The sequence below is a fragment of the Bufo gargarizans genome, chromosome 3, assembly GCF_014858855.1.
Source record: "Bufo gargarizans isolate SCDJY-AF-19 chromosome 3, ASM1485885v1, whole genome shotgun sequence".
NCBI classification, from domain to species: domain Eukaryota; kingdom Metazoa; phylum Chordata; class Amphibia; order Anura; family Bufonidae; genus Bufo; species Bufo gargarizans.
The window spans coordinates 263848668-263868047 of NC_058082.1; the positions used below are offsets into that span (position 1 = coordinate 263848668).

The 19380-nt window shown below is 40.0% G+C and overlaps 1 protein-coding gene across 1 annotated transcript in view; it reads left to right on the plus strand.

Annotated features, from left to right (window-relative positions):
• LOC122931526 (dynein beta chain, flagellar outer arm-like) overlaps positions 1 to 19380 on the plus strand; it is a 466905-nt gene that overhangs the window by 331099 nt on the left and 116426 nt on the right. The window contains exons 84-86 of the mRNA XM_044285594.1: positions 6231 to 6425; positions 7852 to 7973; positions 18860 to 19040. Coding sequence (XP_044141529.1) covers positions 6231 to 6425; positions 7852 to 7973; positions 18860 to 19040 — 498 coding nt within the window. The remainder of the gene's footprint in view (positions 1 to 6230; positions 6426 to 7851; positions 7974 to 18859; positions 19041 to 19380) is intronic.

Below are 19380 nucleotides of genomic sequence, written 5' to 3' on the forward strand. Positions count from 1 at the left end.
GTCAATATTGCCTCCTTTGTTGGCTTGATTTATTTTTCCATCACATTATACAGTGCTGATTTCCAGGGGTAGCGACCACTCTGCACTCCAATAAAATCCATGTTTGCACATTATAGGAAAAAGCTCCAGCCTCTCTGGTGGCTGGAAGCATGGGAGCCAGGGGAACAGGTGAATCTACCGGTGGGCCCCTAGTCCCCTACCCTCTGCACAAGTGACACATGATGTAGTAGACTTACTGCACTACATATAGACAGGCAGCGTACAGCACCTCAACCAGCCTATGTTCATATAAAAATGGGTTGATTATCTAGAAAACTACCCAGTTTAAGGAATATTCACATCTGTGTTGGAAGCTACATTTGGGGCTTCTATCACAGATGCTGCCAAAAAAGCAGACAAAAAAAATCCTGCATGCAGTCCTTTTCTTTAATTTTTTTCACCAAAAAAGCAGGAACCCAGATGGACCCCAAGCAGAACCCGAAGCAGAACAATGAAAATGACTTGCACTGACGTGAACATGCCCTAGTTTGTATAGATGCAGAAGCTGGCTGAGATGACTCCTCGGTATAGAAGAAGGCCAGCCAGTATCCTCTTTCGCCAGGAACCAGCCTTCTCCTAGTCTCTGCAGCGACCCCCATAATCAATCACCTTGTAGCCTCTTGCTGCCGTCTGCCGCTGTGTGAGCAAGTAATATTTGCATGTCGCTTTACAGCGGGCCCCCAGAACAAATTTTAGTGGTGGGCTCTAGGCACCCCTGTCCGACCCTGTGGGAGAATGCATAGGCACACATGCGCCAGCAGTGCCTGTGACTGCCACCTCTTATCTGCACTGCAGCAGTGACTGTAACACCTGGAAATGAAAAACTAGCAAAGGAGGCAATATGGACAATCACAGTACATTAGTAAGTGCCTTGTATTAACTCTGTCTACATAATAAATGCCATTTGCCAAAGTGAAACAACCCCTTTAAGTGCAAGAACAAATCTGAACACAAAACTACAATTAATACTCATTAAATCCATTTTTATATCTGCCTATTCCACATTGTCATATGTAAGGTCACATCAGTCAAGACGGGATGGTAACAGAGAGTTTATATTTTACATTCACATACATTTATGATCATGTGTAAATTACTTTGTGTGACAGTGCATCTCCTGTACACATCTGCCATGCATTAAAAACCCAATGAAGGAAAGGTTGAGCCCTAGGACTCCGAATTACTGTATCTACCCAGTCCACTTTACAATCCTAATGGATTCATTTATCATGTTTTCCTGGAGATATTTAAGTGGCATCCTTCAGAATGGAAATGCAGGAGGGACTGGGTCAAACTGTTTAAAGGTCTTCCTGGTTTTGTCAGGCATAAATGAACATCAGGTTACCCACTAACTCACTTACGGTAACTCCTTCAACACCAGAACTAGTTTGGTGCAGAGCTCTGACTACTTCTGAGACTTTATTAACATATTGTCCAGCCACCACTTATGTCTCAGAGTGTAACAGCTCTGACTCCTCAACTTTCCAGTAATTTTGCAATAGTAAAACATTGCAGTCTATAGTATGTGATTGAACAAATCATGTTGAAAGATAAAAAAAAAGGTTTTTAAAAATCCCCATAAATTTAAACATATTAAAAATTCAAATCACTTCCCTTCCCAGCTTTACATTTAAAATTAACTATTAAAAAATAAACATTATTGTCTAACATGTCCAAAAATGTAGAAGCTATTAAAATATGAAAGTGTTTATCCTGTATAGCGAACACAGCAACAGAAAAAAAATGCCTGAATTGCTGTATTTTGATCATGCTGCCCCCCTGACGAAATTGAATAAAAAGTGTTTAAAAGTTATATATACTCCAACATCGTACCAATAAAAACTACGGTTCGCTCTTTGTTAGAATATGGTGACACAAAGAATTTTTTTTTATTTTTAAAGGTAGCAAAACATATATATATATATATGTTTATATACAGTATATACATTTGGTATCACTGTAATTATTATTATTATTATTATTATTAAAGCACCATTCATTCCATGGCGCTGTACATATGATAAGGGCTATACATACCTAATAGGACGAGTTACAGAAGGAGAGATCATACTGACCTGCACAGTAAGCCCTGCTGGAACAACCTGTCAGATCCCTAGCACTAGTGTGAAACTAGGCTAAAGGTACCATATTTTCTAGACTGTAAGATGCACTTTTTGTCCCAAAGAAGGGGTCAAAAGCTAAGTGCATCTTATGGTATGAAGCTGAGCTTTTATCTAGTGCAGTGGTCTGCGGGAGCCTGGCCTCGTTTAACAATTTGCATCATTACAGAACAGCAGGGTCTCTGCAATACTCATTGCAGGCTGCCCTGCTGTGCTGGATAGAGATAATGGCAGTCTGCGATGCACAGACAGAGTCAATCTGGAGACACCCTCGCTCTTAGCCCCTGGTTCGCGAAAGATACAGTACCTCACATATCTTCTGTCTTCATCGCCACAGCCACGAGGTAGAAGGATTTCTGTGGCTGGTCTCGGCTTGTGCAGCTGGAGAACCATTGGACAAAGATGCAGAGTGGGTGTTGGAGAGAGTGCTTTTCCCAGCTTCCCCACCTGGACCATGACCATGAGCATAGAATACAAATGCTTAAGTAGCATGCGTTGTCTGTGGCTATATACAGCTGTGTGCCATATAGATCCATAATGTGTATATGGATGTAATTAAAAGGGTTCCCTGCAATCAGCCAGAGCAAAGAGCTGCTGCAGCTCCCGAGCCTATGTAGCCGCTGTTTTCAATGGGCACATTATGGCAGCACCCAGGTCTCAAAGTTATGGCAGCATAAGGTCCTCTCTAGAAATAAACTGAACTGATAACAATGTGCCATCTACAGATACCCCGATAATTATGTATCTTCCACAGATCCCTATAACAGTATGCCATCCACAGATTCCCCCCATAACAGTGTGTCATCCACAGATCTCCATAACAGTATGCCATCCACAGATTCCCCCCATCACAGTGCATCATCCACAGATCCCCCATAACAGTGTGTCATCCACAGATCTCCATAACAGTGCATCATCCACAGATCTCCATAACAGTGCATCATCCACAGATCCCCCATAACAGTGCGTCATCCACTGATGTTCTCAACTACAGTGCCCCAATAACGTTGAAGGACAGTTCTTTCATTACTGTATTTTACTTTTTTTGTTTCCTTTTTTTCCTCCATCTAAAACATAGGTGCGTCTTATAGTCTGGAAAATATGGTACTTTTGAGCACACGGTGACTGCCCTAAGAACAAAATGTAAAAAAAAATATGTCAGCATTACATTCTTTTTTATCCACAAAATAGTTTTCTACTTTTCAATACAAGATGTGGCAAATTGAATGGGGACATTAAAAAATACAACTTGTACTCTGAAAACGGTGTAGTGTGAGTTGAAAAGTAAAAAAACAAATGGAAGGCAAGGAGTAAGAAAAAACTGTAAAATTGTTCCAAACCTTAAAGGGCTCCATATCACCAAGTGGCACATGACCCAGTTGTGACTGAATGGGGAGAAGTCACTGCTGCGGCCATTCTATGGCTGCTGTGGCACACATGACCTCGTTCATGTAAAGATTGGGGCTAGAGGACCAGTGAAGTGAGCCAGGGAGCCAAAACAGAACAGCAGAGAACCAATGAGTGTGATTTTTACAGTTTGATGCTCCAGACGCGATAACGTTTACACTGCCTGGCCCTGTCAATGAAAGTGCAGAGGGCATGGCAGTTGCAGAGAGCAGAGTCGCTCGGTGTACTGGAAACACCCCCCGCTGCTCCTCGAGGCTTATTTGCATATATTAAAAAATTTTCTCAGCAATGCGGGCACATATGAACATGGGACCAACGCAGATGCCTTCAGCTGCCAAGCACACATGCAGCAGGTCAGCCAGTCTCCTATGTACAAATTTGCTTTTAAACAGATAAGGATAAAGTAAAATGTAAAAATAAAATAAATAAAAACAGAATATATAATATATTGTGTTTTTATTGTTTTTATTAATTTATATTATTTATTTAATTTATTTATTATTGCATTTTTACTTTTCAGAGTAGGACCAACCCCAACAGAAAAATTATGTTGTAGGCACTTGTCCTAAAGGTTGTATAGAACAGTAATTCACAGCCCATTAAGTTATATAGGGCCCTACAGTATCTTTCCCCCAATTTCCTACCGAGGCCTACACAGTTTTTTATGTTGTATTTTGCCTGAATTCAAAAGGAACTTCTGCACAGGATCCATACATAGAGATACGTTTTATGTGCAGCAGCATAGATTACTTCCTATTGTACAGTAACCCTCTGTCTATGCTATTTTATAACTTATTACCCTGTCACCAGCAGGCAATTTTAGCTGCTTGCATACTGTGTACAGCAAATTAATTACAATAATTTCTCTCTTTTTTGGATTCGGTAAGCCAAAGGCCTTTTAGTGATTTGCCACATATACTAATTAATTATTTCTTGTTAGCGTTGTGTATACACATCATTGCTAGCACCTAAAGCACACTTTTTCACTCATATTTTAATGTAAAAAAGTGTTATTTCATGAAATGTGGCATGCAGGTGAGCAATTACTATAAGTTTTCTTTCAACCAGGAACTGATTCTTTTTAAGTTGTCATATACCTTGCTGTGAAAAGGTATTTGCTTCCTTCCTAATTACTACTATTTTTCCATATTCGTCACTCTTGAAATTTCCAGATCATCAAACTACTTTTAGTATTAGACAGAGAAAACCTAATAAAATGCAAATGAATGTCTTTAAATGATGATTTCATTTAATAAATTAAACATGCTCTTCAGCCCTACCTGGATCTGTGTGAAAAAGTAATTGCTACTATAATCAACCACATAAACCAATTCAATTAACGATTGCGTTTCATTTCACTAGTCACACCCAGGCAAGACTATTGGCAGACCTGTTGAATCTAAACATCACTTATGTGGAACCTGTTTGGCAATAAGAGGAAAGCTAGAAGGTCTCAAATATGGTTTCAAATATGGATGCAGAACAAAGTAAATGAGATCTACCAGTTTAGATAGGGTTGAAAAGCAATTGGCTAAGAGCCATTATCCACAAATAAAGCCTTGGAACAACAGTGAATTTTCCTAGCAGTGACTGGCTTACTAAAATTCACCAAGAGAGCATGTATGACTCCTCCAGTCATGACAGACATCTAAAAGAACCCCAAGCCATGCTTTCCTCAGCTAAGGTCAATATACTGTAGATCAGGCATGCTCAACCTGCGGCCCTCCAGCTGTTGTAAAACTACAACTCCCACAATGCCCTGCTGTAGGCTTATAGCTGTAGGCTGTTCGGGCATGCTGGGCGTTGTAGTTTTGCAACAGCTAGAGGGCCTCAGGTTGAGCATGCCTGGTGTAGATGATTCTACAATGAGAAAGATACTGAGTGAAAATAGCATCCATTGGAGAGTTGCAAGGCACAAAATGCTACTGACCTAAAATGGTCATCTTGAATTTGCCAAAAACATCTAGATGACCAACAACTTTTAGAATAATATTCTGTGGACTGATGAGTCAGAGGTCAAACTTGGAATATGCGGCCCATTGATAGTGTGGTTGTCTGGGGTTGCTTTGCTTCTGCAGGACCTGGACAACTAGTCATAAATAATGGAACCAGGAATTCTATTCTTTATTAGAAAATGCTGAAGGAGAATGTCCACCTGTCAGTTTGTGACCTAAAGTTTTATTGCAGTTGGATTATGCAGCAGGTCAATGATCTGAAGTACACAACTAAATCTGCCTTTGAATGGGTAAAAAAAATAATTAAGTTTCAAGTGGATAAGTCAAAATCCTGAATTCAATCCCATTGAGATGCTCAGAGCATTTACAGATATGTTTTTCTGATGCACTGGTGCTCCAAACACTACACAATGTTTCATTAGCAGTATAGACAGTTTAAAGGTCAATCTATATGCCCATATCTTTTTATTTGCTTTGGCAGCAGCTTCCTGGCATTGGTAGTTATTGTTCAGTTTAATGCCCATTAATACACCTAATACTTTTGCTATAACGGTTCTTCCCCTTCTTATACAATTTAAGTTGTATTGGAAAATGTGTTTTGCGACCCTGATAACCTTATGTTTGCATACATTCTACTCCAATTGCCAATACAATAAAAGATTCATTTGAACGGTACATAATATATCATATGTTTTGCACAAAATACCAGGTGAAAGAGAGAACGGTATTATTCGTCTTCCTGCATGTGGTGATGAGGGATCTCCGTTGGATGACTTCCACTACTTACTGGTGATTCGTGCAGCTTGGCCAGACCGCTTTCCTGATGCTTTATGCCGATATGTTGAAAGATTGTCCGGTGACCTAGAATTTCATGATCTCTGCCCAGGCATTAGTAATATAGCTGGTGAGTAAAGAAGAGCCCTGGAAGAGGTTAACTCCTTATATTTGTTCTTGCCAGAGAATAACTATATTACTACTATTTTAGTCATGAAAATATATGGAAGCTAGCAGCAAGATGACACCAATAATGGCATATTTGGTAGATACCTATAATTCAGCTTGCTTATTGTTAGTGTGTAAATTGAGTCTATTCATATGGTAGGATTCGAATACATTTTTTTACCAGAAATCTGTCTGTGCTCACCCACATTTATAATGGCCCCAAAACACTTTTCATTGATAAACACGATTTATGAATGCTGTCAACAGATTTATATTGCAGTTTTCCACATAAGCAAATATATATACTTCTGTAAATCATTAGCACTGCTGTATTCAAGATCTTCACAGTGTATCTAATGAGTACACACATTATACTGTAAGTGCAGAGGGAGTTGACCCTTATAAGGTATATCTTCTCATGTACTTGATTCTGCACACCCACCAATATACTCATACATGTAGATACCTTTCAGTGTGCTTGCTCAGACATCCTTATTAGTTTGGTGCCTGTGCCTTATGTTGTACAATATAGTGCACACATAATACAGTCATACAGTGGCCAAATAACTATACCAAATAGTTCCCAAATAGCACGGCCCATCCATTATCCTAGGAAATATCCTGTGCAGTGGTCTTTGCATAGTTTGGGATAGTGTGGGATTTGGGGTGCAAGCATGGGTGGCCAAGCTGTTTTGGTCAGTGGTGCCTTGCCCAACTGTACAGATCGTACGCCTTTAAGACCCCTGCTCCTATGTGCTTGCTCTCACACATCCACCCATGCGATCATTTATGTACTTAAACATCCAAATATTTGCACATAATCATCCACCTATGCACATTCATCTGTCTTGTTCTAGACGTTCACTAAAACAGTTACTTACACAGAAATACATAAGCTAGCTTTGGGGCTCATCACAGTATTTAGCTCTTTTGCACATAAAGGGTGCACTACTTGGCTGACCTCATCCGTCTTCCACTCTGCGGTGCCCGCCACAAACTGTCTTGCCAGGTTAAAAAGTCTTTATTTGCATAATGTTTGTACTTGTTTTACCAAGAGTAAAATACATCAAGCTCTCTCCCTGATGGCTCTGATGGATTTTAACACCAGAAATAGCTTTAAAGTGCTGCATGCATCAAGGAGAGTATAAGATGCCACTTACACGTGCTGAAACAAGGACAAAAAGTTATTCCAATAAAAGTCTATATTCATAGAGCAACAAAGGGTAACACCTGGCCAAATGGCATCACCTTCTTGATGGGTGGGTGCAGCATCTGAATACTAAAGCCAGGCTGAATTGCAGACTTTAGGTTAGTTTCTACATTAATATTCTCAATGGCAGTGATAAACATGATTGTGTTGACTACTTAAGTGCTGCTTTTCTTTTTAGTATTGGAGGAAAATACATTTGGTGTTTTAGTTCTTGAACCTTCTAACAAAGCCAACATGCATTCACCTGGTGGCGCTATAATGAGATGCAAAGCCAAAAAGGCAATTTGCCGAGCAGCAAAGGTAATGGGTCCATGTTTTTTATTTTCTCACTGTTCACTGGTTATGACATCAGTAGGCACCTTCTTCAGATTAAGATAAATGTTGCAAATGCCACTTGATTAGAGTACTGTTAACTATTTACCATACTTTATATCTATGCAGTACTGGGGTAAGTTGACAAGGCTGGTGAATCATTTTTAAAGTTTAGCTTATTTGTCATAAGGAAAAAACCTATTATTTATATTAGGTTTTTATGTTAAACATATTTTTGTAACATTTTTGGTGATTTATTTTCAATGTTACATATCCTTATCTATATAGTTTTCATACTGACCACTAGGCCTAAAATATACTATGACTTCCTATTTTTTGAGAGCAGTAACATGGGCCATAGGCGCAATGGTCAGGAGCTGACCTCACTGACTTTTATGGGAGATTTTTCTGGGCATGCTCTGTGACCTGTGCAGAGATCAGGAGGAGGTAGATAAACTGTGGTGCAACCTACTGCGAATAGTGGATGCTATGTTATCTATATCTAGGTGATATCTGTCATTGTCATTCTGCCTATAATGATAATGCAATGGCTGCTGAAAACTCTCATCATATTATTCGGCCTAGTTACCATTGCGAAAACTACACGATTTTAGGCATTTTTTAAAATATAGGGGGTCATTTATTATATTGAAAAATGCCTATACTAGGCTTATTTTTGGCGCAGCTGGCAGCACTACAGTTGCGCCGCTATCTGCGACTTTGCCCTGCTCACACCAGGTCTAAAATTGTGAGCGTGACATGAGCGGGGAAGGGCACGGGCTGGCAGGCCTGTCTCATTCATAACATGGTAACATAGTTTATAATGCTAAAAAGAGACATCTGTCCATCTAGTTCAGCCTGTTATCCTGCAAGTTGATCCAGAGGAAAGCAAAAAAACAACAACTGTGTGGTAGAAGCCAATTTTCCTCACTTTAGGGGAAAAAAAACTCCTTCTCGACTCCAATCAGGCAATCAGAATAACTCCCTGGATCAACAACTTCTCTCTAGTAACTATAACCTGTAATATTATTACACTCTAGAAATACATCCAGGCTCCTCTTGAACTTTTTTTTAGTGAACTCACCATCACCACCTCCTCAGGCAGAGAGTTCCATAGTCTCACTGCTCTTACCGTAAAGAATCCTCTTCTATGTTTGTGTACAAACCTTCTTTCCTCCACACGCAGAAGATGTCCCCTTGTCACAGTCACAGTCCTGGGGATAAATAGATGATGGGAGAGATCTCTGTACTGACCCCTGATATATTTATATATAGTAATTAGATCTCCTCTCAGTCGTCTTTTTTCTAAAGTGAATAACCCTAATTTTGAAAATCTTTCAGGGTACTGTAGTCCCCCCATTCCAGTTATTACTTTAGTTGCTCTCCTCTGAACCCCCTCCAGCTCTGCTATGTCTGCCATGTTCACATGAGCCCAGAACTGTACACAGTACTCCATGTGTGGTCTAAATAGTGATTTGTAAAGTGGTAGGACTATGTTCTCATCATGGGCATCTATGCCCTTATTGATGCAACTCATTATCTTATTGGTCTTGGCAGCAGCTGCCTGACACTGGTTTCTACTGCTTAGTTTGCGGTTCATTAAAATTCCTAGGTCTTTTTCCATGTCAGTGTTACCCAGTGTTTTACCATTTAGTATGTACGGGTGACTTGCATTATTCCTTCCCTTGTGTATAAACTTACATTTGTCAGTGTTAAACTTCATCTGCCACTTATCTGCCCAAGCCTCCAATCTATCCAGATCCCTCTGTAGCAGTATACTGTCCTCTTCCGTGTCAATTACTTTACACAGTTTAGTGTCATCTGCAAAAATTGATATTTTACTGTGCAAGCCTTCTACAAGATCATTAATAAATATATTGAAGAGAATAGGGCCCAATACTGACCCCTGTGGTACTCCGCTAGTGACAGTGACCCAATCTGAGTGTGTACCGTTAATAACCACTCTCTGTTTTCTATCACTGAGCCAGTTACTTACCCACATACAGACATTTTCTCCCATTCCAAGCATTTTTTATTTTATATACTAACTTTTTATGCGGTACAGTGTCAAATGCTTTGGAGAAGTCCAGATATATGACATCTATTGATTCATCATTTTCTATGCCTGTTTCAAGCGTAGAAAAAGGTCTAAATGTAAGACAGCTAGGAAGCTAGGAAGCTGTCTTACATTAAGAACTGGCGCTTTATGCACCGAAGTTATGGAGAGGCCAGCGCCTATTCATAACTTCGAAGGATTCACCACCAGCTTACGACTTTATTAAGTTTTAGACACTGGTCCTAATAAATGTGCCCCATATTGTCATGGAAAATTTGAATAAATATCAAAAATTCTAAAAAATATATTCAACATAAAAATATTTTCTGATGACACATTCCCTTTAATTGCTTTAGTAAATATTCTCACCCTTGCTTGTGTTTATTAAATGGTTATCCAGGCTATATATATATATATTTTTTTTTTTATCCAGCTCTCTTATTTAGAAAGAATAGTAGAGATAAACACATTTCCTGAAATATTTTTTGTTCTCAATTCTATTGCTTTGACCATCAGATTTGATTTGGTTGGAATAAATTTGACATGAATCAAAAGTCCTCCAACTGCACTGAAATTTGTGTATAACACTCCAAGAACTGTATCCAACCTGTTCCAAACTTTTTAACGGCAATACAGCGTTAGTACTGTCAAAGTGGCAACAACATATATGGCTATGGGTTAACGCATGGTTGCCGGCGGTAACAACCTATAATAATCTGTCCTTTTTTGAAGACAGATGGCATGCTGGTATTTGTGCCCACAGTGGTATTGGAAGAAGCAGTGGCTTGTTTTAAACATTGAAATAGTTAAAGTTTTTTTTCTAAAGGGTTTCTGTCATCAGAACTCCCTGCCTGCCGCCGTTCCCTCAAAATAAAGACTTTTATAATATGCTAATGAGCCTCTAGGTGCTACTGGGGTGTTGCTGCAGCACCTAGAGGCTCTGTCTTCTCACCCTTTGGCACACCCATGTCCAATTGATTGACGTCCTAGTTCTCCTCTGTGTCCATAAAATCCAGCGCCTGCGCCATCCCGTTTAGTATTCGGCGCAGGCGCAGTAAGTGAAGCAGGCAGCAGGAGAGCATCCTTCACTCACTTCGCCTGCACCGAATACTAAACGGGTTGGTGCACTGAAGACGACTAGGACGTCAATCAATTGGACATGGGTGTGCCAAAGGGTGAGAAGACGGAGCCTTCAGGTGCTGCAGCAAAGCCCCAGTAGCACCTAGAGCAGGGCTGGCCAACCTGCGGCTCTCCAGTTGTTGTAAAACTACAATTCCCACCATGCCCTGCTGTAGGCAGATAGCTGTAGGCAGTCTTTGCATGCTGGGTGTTGTAGTTTTGCAACAGCTGGAGAGCCGCAGGTTGGCCATCCTTAACCTAGAGGCTCATTAGCATATTATACAAGTCTTTATTTTGAGGGAACGGCGGCAGGCAGGGAGTTAACAATCATACAGTTATGTTCTGCTGACATTAGCACATCACTAATGTCAGCCAGCTACATAATGATTTTTCTGATGACAGAAACCCTTTAAATGTTCAGCTGGACAGAGTTCATCAGCCTGCAGGCATGATCTGATGAAATCATGATTTTTTCAAAATTAATTTTGAAAGATAATGAAGCCTAACTAATTGTGAATTATTTGATGAAGATTGGGGTGTAATACATTGAGTACTGTATCTTTAAATGCTGCCACTCTCAATAAATTGGATACCAGTCTGCCTGAGGCACAATAACACACTCACTCATGTCCTGTCCCTAAAAATCTCTGTCAATTAATTATAAAATCTGACTAGCTTTTGTCTTCTCTTCACTGTGAAAGATCCTCCCTGAACTTAAACTAGCTGTATTCTCTGTTGTAAGCTCTCTTTCCTATATCTAATAGCCATGTTATCCCACTGATCTTATATAGTGTGTATGACACATCCACTGACATCACAGCTATAGTCTTTTAGTCTGACTGCAAGGTATTATGGGCAAGCCCTCAATGGTCATGTGATCTTCCTTTACCTTGTTTTTTATTTTAATTTTTTAGAAAAAGTCCTATCACAGTGGCATTTAGGTTTTTACATGCTCCCCTCCTCCCCTTCCCTTATATCACTCTCTGTTTAACATGTCATTGAAATGCCTTCTTATTCCTTAAGACTAAAAGATCTAAAAAAAGCATACATCCTGAAGAACTCCTTAAAATTTTAATAATCATGTAATTCTACATTATACATAGATTAGTAAAGTAGATTCAACAACCGAGTGCCTTAAAAAATAAGAATACATTAATTTTGAATTGATCCAGTACATAGATATTTGTAAGGTGCATCTTAGCAATATGTAAGGTGCAATGTTCGGGGGTTACATTCAATATACTGTACATGCTCCTTAAAGTATTCCCCAGACGTGCAATCACCTGCCATTGGCCCTCCTGCAAATTGCCAAATACAGCAGAGAGGTTGTACATTGTAATGTAATGTGCATTCCTTTCCTTAACTGATTGCAGTATATTTCTCTTTTACCAGCATTCATTTTAAACATGACGGTGTGAGGATGTTTCTGTTCATAATAATTTTATGTATTTTTGCTATAGACTGTTGGAGGATCGTTATTAAGTTTATTTCACCGAGTTTCATATCATTCATTATAATGACCTGAAACGATGAATCCTTTTCCGTACGTTGTGGCAAGTAATAGATTAGACAGACATACATTGTAGATGGCAACTTGCTGAGAAGTAGCGTGAAGAAACGCTTCCTGTTAATCTGCAGTGTCTTGTTTTATTTAATTCTTTGCTTGGTATCCCGTGCCAGTATCTTGTGTGTCAAACAATGTGCTCTTGATTAAAATAACCACACCATGCAGGAGAATCCGTGTTAATCTTGCTGCTTTCAATCCTTGCTGATAAGATGCACATGACAAAAACACTTGTGCAGGATGTTACCCGTTTATGGTGTCAACCTTTGACATTATCTTACAGCACTTGTTTACTACATAACTATAAAACATATTTTTCTTTTTTTCAGTCAACTGTGACATATTTTTACATGGGATGCTATTACAGCAGATTGTCGGGAAGAAAGAGTTCTTTCCCGACAATCTGCTGATCGCCAGAGGGGGAGACCACTGTATTTACATGCACCGATGTCCTCCAGAGTATGAAGAGGAACAATCGCTAATGCCATTGCTCGTCCCCATAAGGATTCGTTGTTTGCCGGCAGCAGATCGTGTTTACACAGCATGATCTGCTGCCAGTAAACGATCATTTTTGTGTGCACACAAACAATCAGATTACACAATGAACGAGCATTTCGGTACATTTACATTCCCTGATCATCATTAACGAGCATTACTATGAACGCTCTTCAGCATTAATCTGTGCAATTCTCGGCCCTTGAGTTTAAGCACCTTCTTTTTGAAACGTGAAGCATATTAAATAGACCATAGGCCCTGGGTTGTTTTCCAGACTTGGTTCCTATTTACCCACCTCCACTCTGCTATACCATGTTTCTAGTGAACAGCATTTTTCTATAGCAGACATCAGACCATACCTCTAATTTAAGACCCCAGACTGGACAAGAAAAAATATTATTGCATTGTATTATTTTGAGCTAAAAATCATTTTTTCATTTGGTCTTTATTGAACATTTTGAGCCCCTTTCTCTGTACAGACTTGAGATTCTGTAGTAGCAGGCTCTGTACCTTTAAAGTATAACTGTCATATATATTTTTTTGGGGAGTACTGGATTGTGGTGATTAATATCTCCTTGGTGGCCCTATTTCAACTTTTCACTGTGTATTCAATTAGCCCTTAATTCCACAGTTGTGTTCCCTGTATTGCCTACTTTTACCTGTGCTTAAAATAGCGTTGCTAGGCAGGGTCCGTCTGTGTGTTGAAGGACGGAGGACGCAGAAGCACGCAGCGTGCAAGGTCACATTACTGACAGCCAGGGACTGTAAGTAAATGATTAAAGCCAGGTCCTCCCCAGCAGCTGATAACAGTGCCTGGGCTGTGTGCACTTCTCCCTGTCCCTGCACTTGGCAGACGCTCCCTCACTCAGCAGACTGGGACAATGCAGAGTCAAAGCAGCGCAGACCAGGGAAGGGAGATCTGCCATCTGCTCAGTGTATAAATGACAGCAACATGTGGTAAGAGGATCCCTTTGTGCTGCAGGAGATTAACCCTTTAGGGGGAGGGCTCTGGTTACTGACACTTTTGGGGGGCTATTGTTACTGGCTAGTGAGGGCAGGCGGGATTAGCCGCAGGGTGAGTGCAATGGCGGCCATCTTAACTGAATAGTGAAATTGCAGTTTTATGCAGACTGGTTGCTAAGGGCTGAATCTTATTAAATATGGGGTAAGTCAGTCTAATAGTAACTGATTCTGGAATATCATGTTATTAGTAACTACATATATGAAAATTGAAATTAGGGTCTAAGTGTGACAGTTATCCTTTAACCCCTTAAGGACACAGCCTTTTTACACCTTAGGACCAGGCCATTTTTTGCAAATCTGACCAGTGTCACTATAAGTGCTGATAACTTTAAAACGCTTTGACTTATCCAGGCCGTTCTGAGATTGTTTTTTCGTCACATATTGTACTTCATGACACTGGTAAAATGAAGTTAAAAAAAATATTTTTTTTGCACCAAAAAATACCTAATTTAACAAAAATTTGGAAAAATTAGCAAATTTCAAAGTTTCAGTTTCTCTACTTCTGTAATACATAGTAATACCCCTAAAAATTGTGATGCCTTTACATTCCCCATATGTCTACTTCATGTTTGAATTATTTTGGGAATGATATTTTATTTTTTGGGGATGTTACAAGGCTTAGAAGTTTAGAAGCAAATCTTGAAATTTTTCAGAAATTTACAAAAACCCAATTTTTAGGGACCACTACAGCTCTGAAGTCACTTTGTGAGGCTTACATAATAGAAACCACCCAAAAATGACCCCATTCTATAAACTACACCCCTCAAGGTATTCAAAACTGATTTTACAAACTTCGTTAACCCTTTAGGTGTTGCACAAGAGTTATTGGCAAATGGGGATGAAATTTGAGAATTTCATTTTTTTGGCTAATTTTCCATTTTAACCCATTTTTTCCACTAACAAAGCAAGGGTTAACAGCCAAACAAGACTGTATCTTTATTGCCCTGACTCTGCCGTTTACAGAAACACCCCATATGTGGCCGTAAACTACTTTACGGCCCCACAGCGGGGCGTAGAGTGAAAGGTGCGCCATATGGTTTTTGGAAGGCATGTTTTGCTGGACTGTTTTTTTGACACCATGTCCCATTTGAAGCCCCCTGATGCACCCCTAGAGTAGAAACTCCATAAAAGTGACCACATCTAAGAAACTACACCCCTCAAGGTATTCAAAACAGATTTTACTAACTTCATTAACCCTTTAGGTGTTGCACAAGAGTTATTGGCAAATGGGGATGACATTTGAGAATTTCATTTTTTTTCCTAATTTTCCATTTTAACCCATTTTTTCCACTAACAAAGCAAGGGTTAACAGCCAAACAAGACTGTATCTTTATTGCCCTGACTCTGCCGTTTACAGAAACACCCCATATGTGGCCGTAAACTACTGTACGGCCACACAGCGGGGCGTAGAGTGAAAGGTGCGCCATATGGTTTTTGGAAGGCAGGTTTTGCTGGACAGTTTTTTTGACACCATGTCCCATTTGAAGCCCCCCTGATGCACCCCTAGAGTAGAAACTCCAAAAAAGTGACACCATCTAAGAAACTACACCCCTCAAGGTATTCAAAACTGATTTTACAAAGTTTGTTAACCCTTTAGGTGTTGCACAAGATTTAATGGAAAATAGAGATACAATTTCAAAATTTCACTTTTTTGGCAGATTTTCCATTTTAATATTTTTTTTCCAGTTACAAAGCAAGGGTTAACAGCCAAACAAAACTCATTATTTATGGCCCTGATTCTGTAGTTTACAGAAACACCCCATATGTGGTCGTAAACTGCTGTACGGGCACACGACAGGGCGCAGAAGGAAAGGAATGCCATACGGTTTTTGGAAGGCAGATTTTGCTGGACTGGTTTTATTGACTCCATGTCCCATTTGAAGCCCCCCTGATGCACCCCTAGAGTAGAAACTCCAAAAAAGTGACCCCATTTTAGAAACTACGGGATAAGGTGGCAGTTTTGTTGGTACTAGTTTAGGGTACATATGATTTTTGGTTGCTCTATATTACACTTTTTGTGCGGCAAGGTAACAAGAAATAGCTTTTTTGGCACCGTTTTTTTTTGTTATTTACAACATTCATCTGACAGGTTAGATCATGTGGTAATTTTATAGAGCAGGTTGTCACGGACGCGGCGATACCTAATATGTATACAATTTTTTTTATTTATGTAAGTTTTACACAATGAATTAATTTTTAAAACAAAAAAAAGTTTTAGTGTCTCCATAGTCTAAGAGCCATAGTTTTTTTTAGTTTTTGGGCGATTATCTCAAGTAGGGTCTCATTTTTTGCGGGATGAGATTACGGTTTTATTGGCACTATTTTGGGGTGCATATGACTTTTTGATCGCTTGCTGTTACACTTTTTGTGAAGTAAGATGACAAAAAATTGCTTTTTTTACACCGTTTCTTTTTTTTTTTTTACGGTGGTCACCTGAGGGGTTAGGTCATGTGATATTTTTATAGAGCCGGTCGATACGGACGCGGCGATACCTAATATGTATACTTTTTTTTATTTATGTAAGTTTTACACAATGATTTCATTTTTGAAACAAAAAAAATCATGTTTTAGTGTTTCCATAGTCTAAGAGCCATAGTTTTTTCAGTTTTGGGGCGATTATCTTGGGCAGGGTATGATTTTTGCGGGATGAGATGACGGTTTGATTGTTACAATTTTGGAGTACATACAACTTTTTTGATCACTTTTATTAACTTTTTGGGGAAGTAAGGTGGGCAAAATTTCAATTTCATCATAGTTTTTAATTTTTTATTTTTATGGCGTTCACCGTTTGGGTAAAGTAACATGACCGTTTTATAGATCAGGTCGTTACGGACGCGGCGATACCAAACATGTGTAGGGAATTTCATTTTTTTTATTTTTAATCAGTGATAAATGTGTTTTTTGATTTTTACTTTATTTTCACTTTTTTTTCACTTTCTTTTTGACCCAGACCCACTTGGTTCTTGAAGATCCAGTGGGTCTGATGTCTGTATAATACAGTACAGTACAATATATAGTACTGTACTGTATTTTACACTTTGTCTGAACAGATCTATGCCTTTCAGCACAGATCTGTTCAGCACCATGGACAGCAGGGCGCCTGAGAAGGCGTCCTGTTGCCATGGGAACCTTCCCCGTCTGCTCAGTTATGGTCAGAACTGCGCTGACGGGGAAGGGTAAGGACGGGGCTTGGGGGGCTGCCTGGGAGCTCTCTCCCTCTCCATTCGAAGGGGCTGCAAAGGCACAGCAGCCCCCCGATGGGAGAGGGAGGGAGCTTCCTGCGCTGTTAACCTTTTCCATACAGCGGTCCGTACGGACCGCTGTATGGAAAGGGTTAAACGGCTGACATCGCATCACCGATGTCAGCCGTTTATACCAGGGTGCCAGCAATGTGCTGGCACCCTGGTATACCCACTAGACGCCAACGATTACGCAATGGGAGGCGGGCGGGGGATCGCGATCCCGCCTGCCGCACCGCCCGCCTCCCGCACCGCCCGCACCGCCCGCAACCCTCCCCCTGCACCTCCCACCCGGCAGAAATCACTAAGGGGTGCAGGGGGGGGGGATACAGATGCATTTTAGGAATACTAAAGTTTCTGATCCCCGCGGTCAGGGACCGCGGGGATCAGAAACTGCAGAAATCGCAGCAAACCGCAGGTCTGAATTGACCTGCGGTTTGCCGCGATCGCCGACATGGGGGGGTCACGGGACCCCCCCGCGCATTTAGCCTAGGTGCCTGCTCAATGATTTGAGCAGGCACCGGGTTCCGATCACTGCCAGCCGCACGGCAGTGATCAGAAATACACAGGGCGTACATGTACGCCCTGTGTCCTTAAGTACCAGGGCACAAGGGCGTACCTGTACGCCCTATGTCCTTAAGAGGTTAACTGTGTCCCGTCAGGCGGCTCAGCTGATGGCTCCTTATCACTTAAATCTGACCTCCTAAACACTTATTATAGCTCAGTTCTTATCTTACTGATAAGAATGTGGATTAAATATGTTTTTATGACCTATTAGTAATTTAGAGATAAGGTTTAATAGATGACTGTGCGAAGTGAAAGTATGATTCACACAGCTAGACAAATAGTTAACCATTTGTGACAAAATGGCTGAATAGTTTTAACAAAGACCAATTGAAAAAATGATTTTCAGCCCAAAATAAGTAAAATGCAATTACAAAAATTATATGTTACGCCAGTCTCATGTTATTTTCCCACTGAAGCTAGGTTTCTATGTATCATGATACCTAGTTACTGTAAGTTACCGTAAGTCTACTGCATACAGCAATATTCAAAGCTTAATTCAATTTAGGGTATAGATAAGGACATACTCAGAAAGCTACCACTCTGGTGAGGAATCCAGGTGCAAGTTACAAACAAGCATCCTATCGCTTCATGCTGAGCACAGCTGTCCCAAATGCACGTTACTTTTTATTATGTTAGCAAATGTGTTGTATAATAGAGACGAGAAAGCAAATGGCTTCACTCGTATGCCAACTGTGTTTAATCATAAAGGAAAACAGCTATGCTAATAATTGTAATATAAATGTATTCTCTATGCACCTTAAATATTTGTGTTTTTTTGTGAAGAAACATAATTATGCCTCCTTGTTCTTAGGAGAAAAGCATACCATTGTTCACAGTCGGTATGATGAATGGAAATGAGGAAGAGGTGAAAACAGCACTAAATGACACAATGAATCACAATGGCTGGCTCATTATAGAAAATCTTCATCTGGCATCAAAAGCCAGGCTGAAGAATCTCTCCAACAGCCTGAAATATGCTGCAAAAATGCGAGGTATGGTGACACATTTAGCTTGTCTTTTGTCATGATAGATTCGATTTCTGCCTAGTATTATAGGCAGCATTTATAGACCTAGGCAGAATCTTTTTGAGAGCGTAAAGGAGTCTGCATTTCTAACAGTTGTCCAAATCCAGAACAGCATTTCAAGCTCTTGCCCATGTAATACTAAAATTTACATTATAGCAACCATTTCAAAAGCGTTACATCCTCCTTTGAAAGCGATTTTACCACTGAAACACCAATATAATTTCAATAGTATATTTAATCAATTTGTACACTATCCTTGCTATCAAAAACACTGGAACCGAGATTGAATAAAATATAGTGGCAGTGT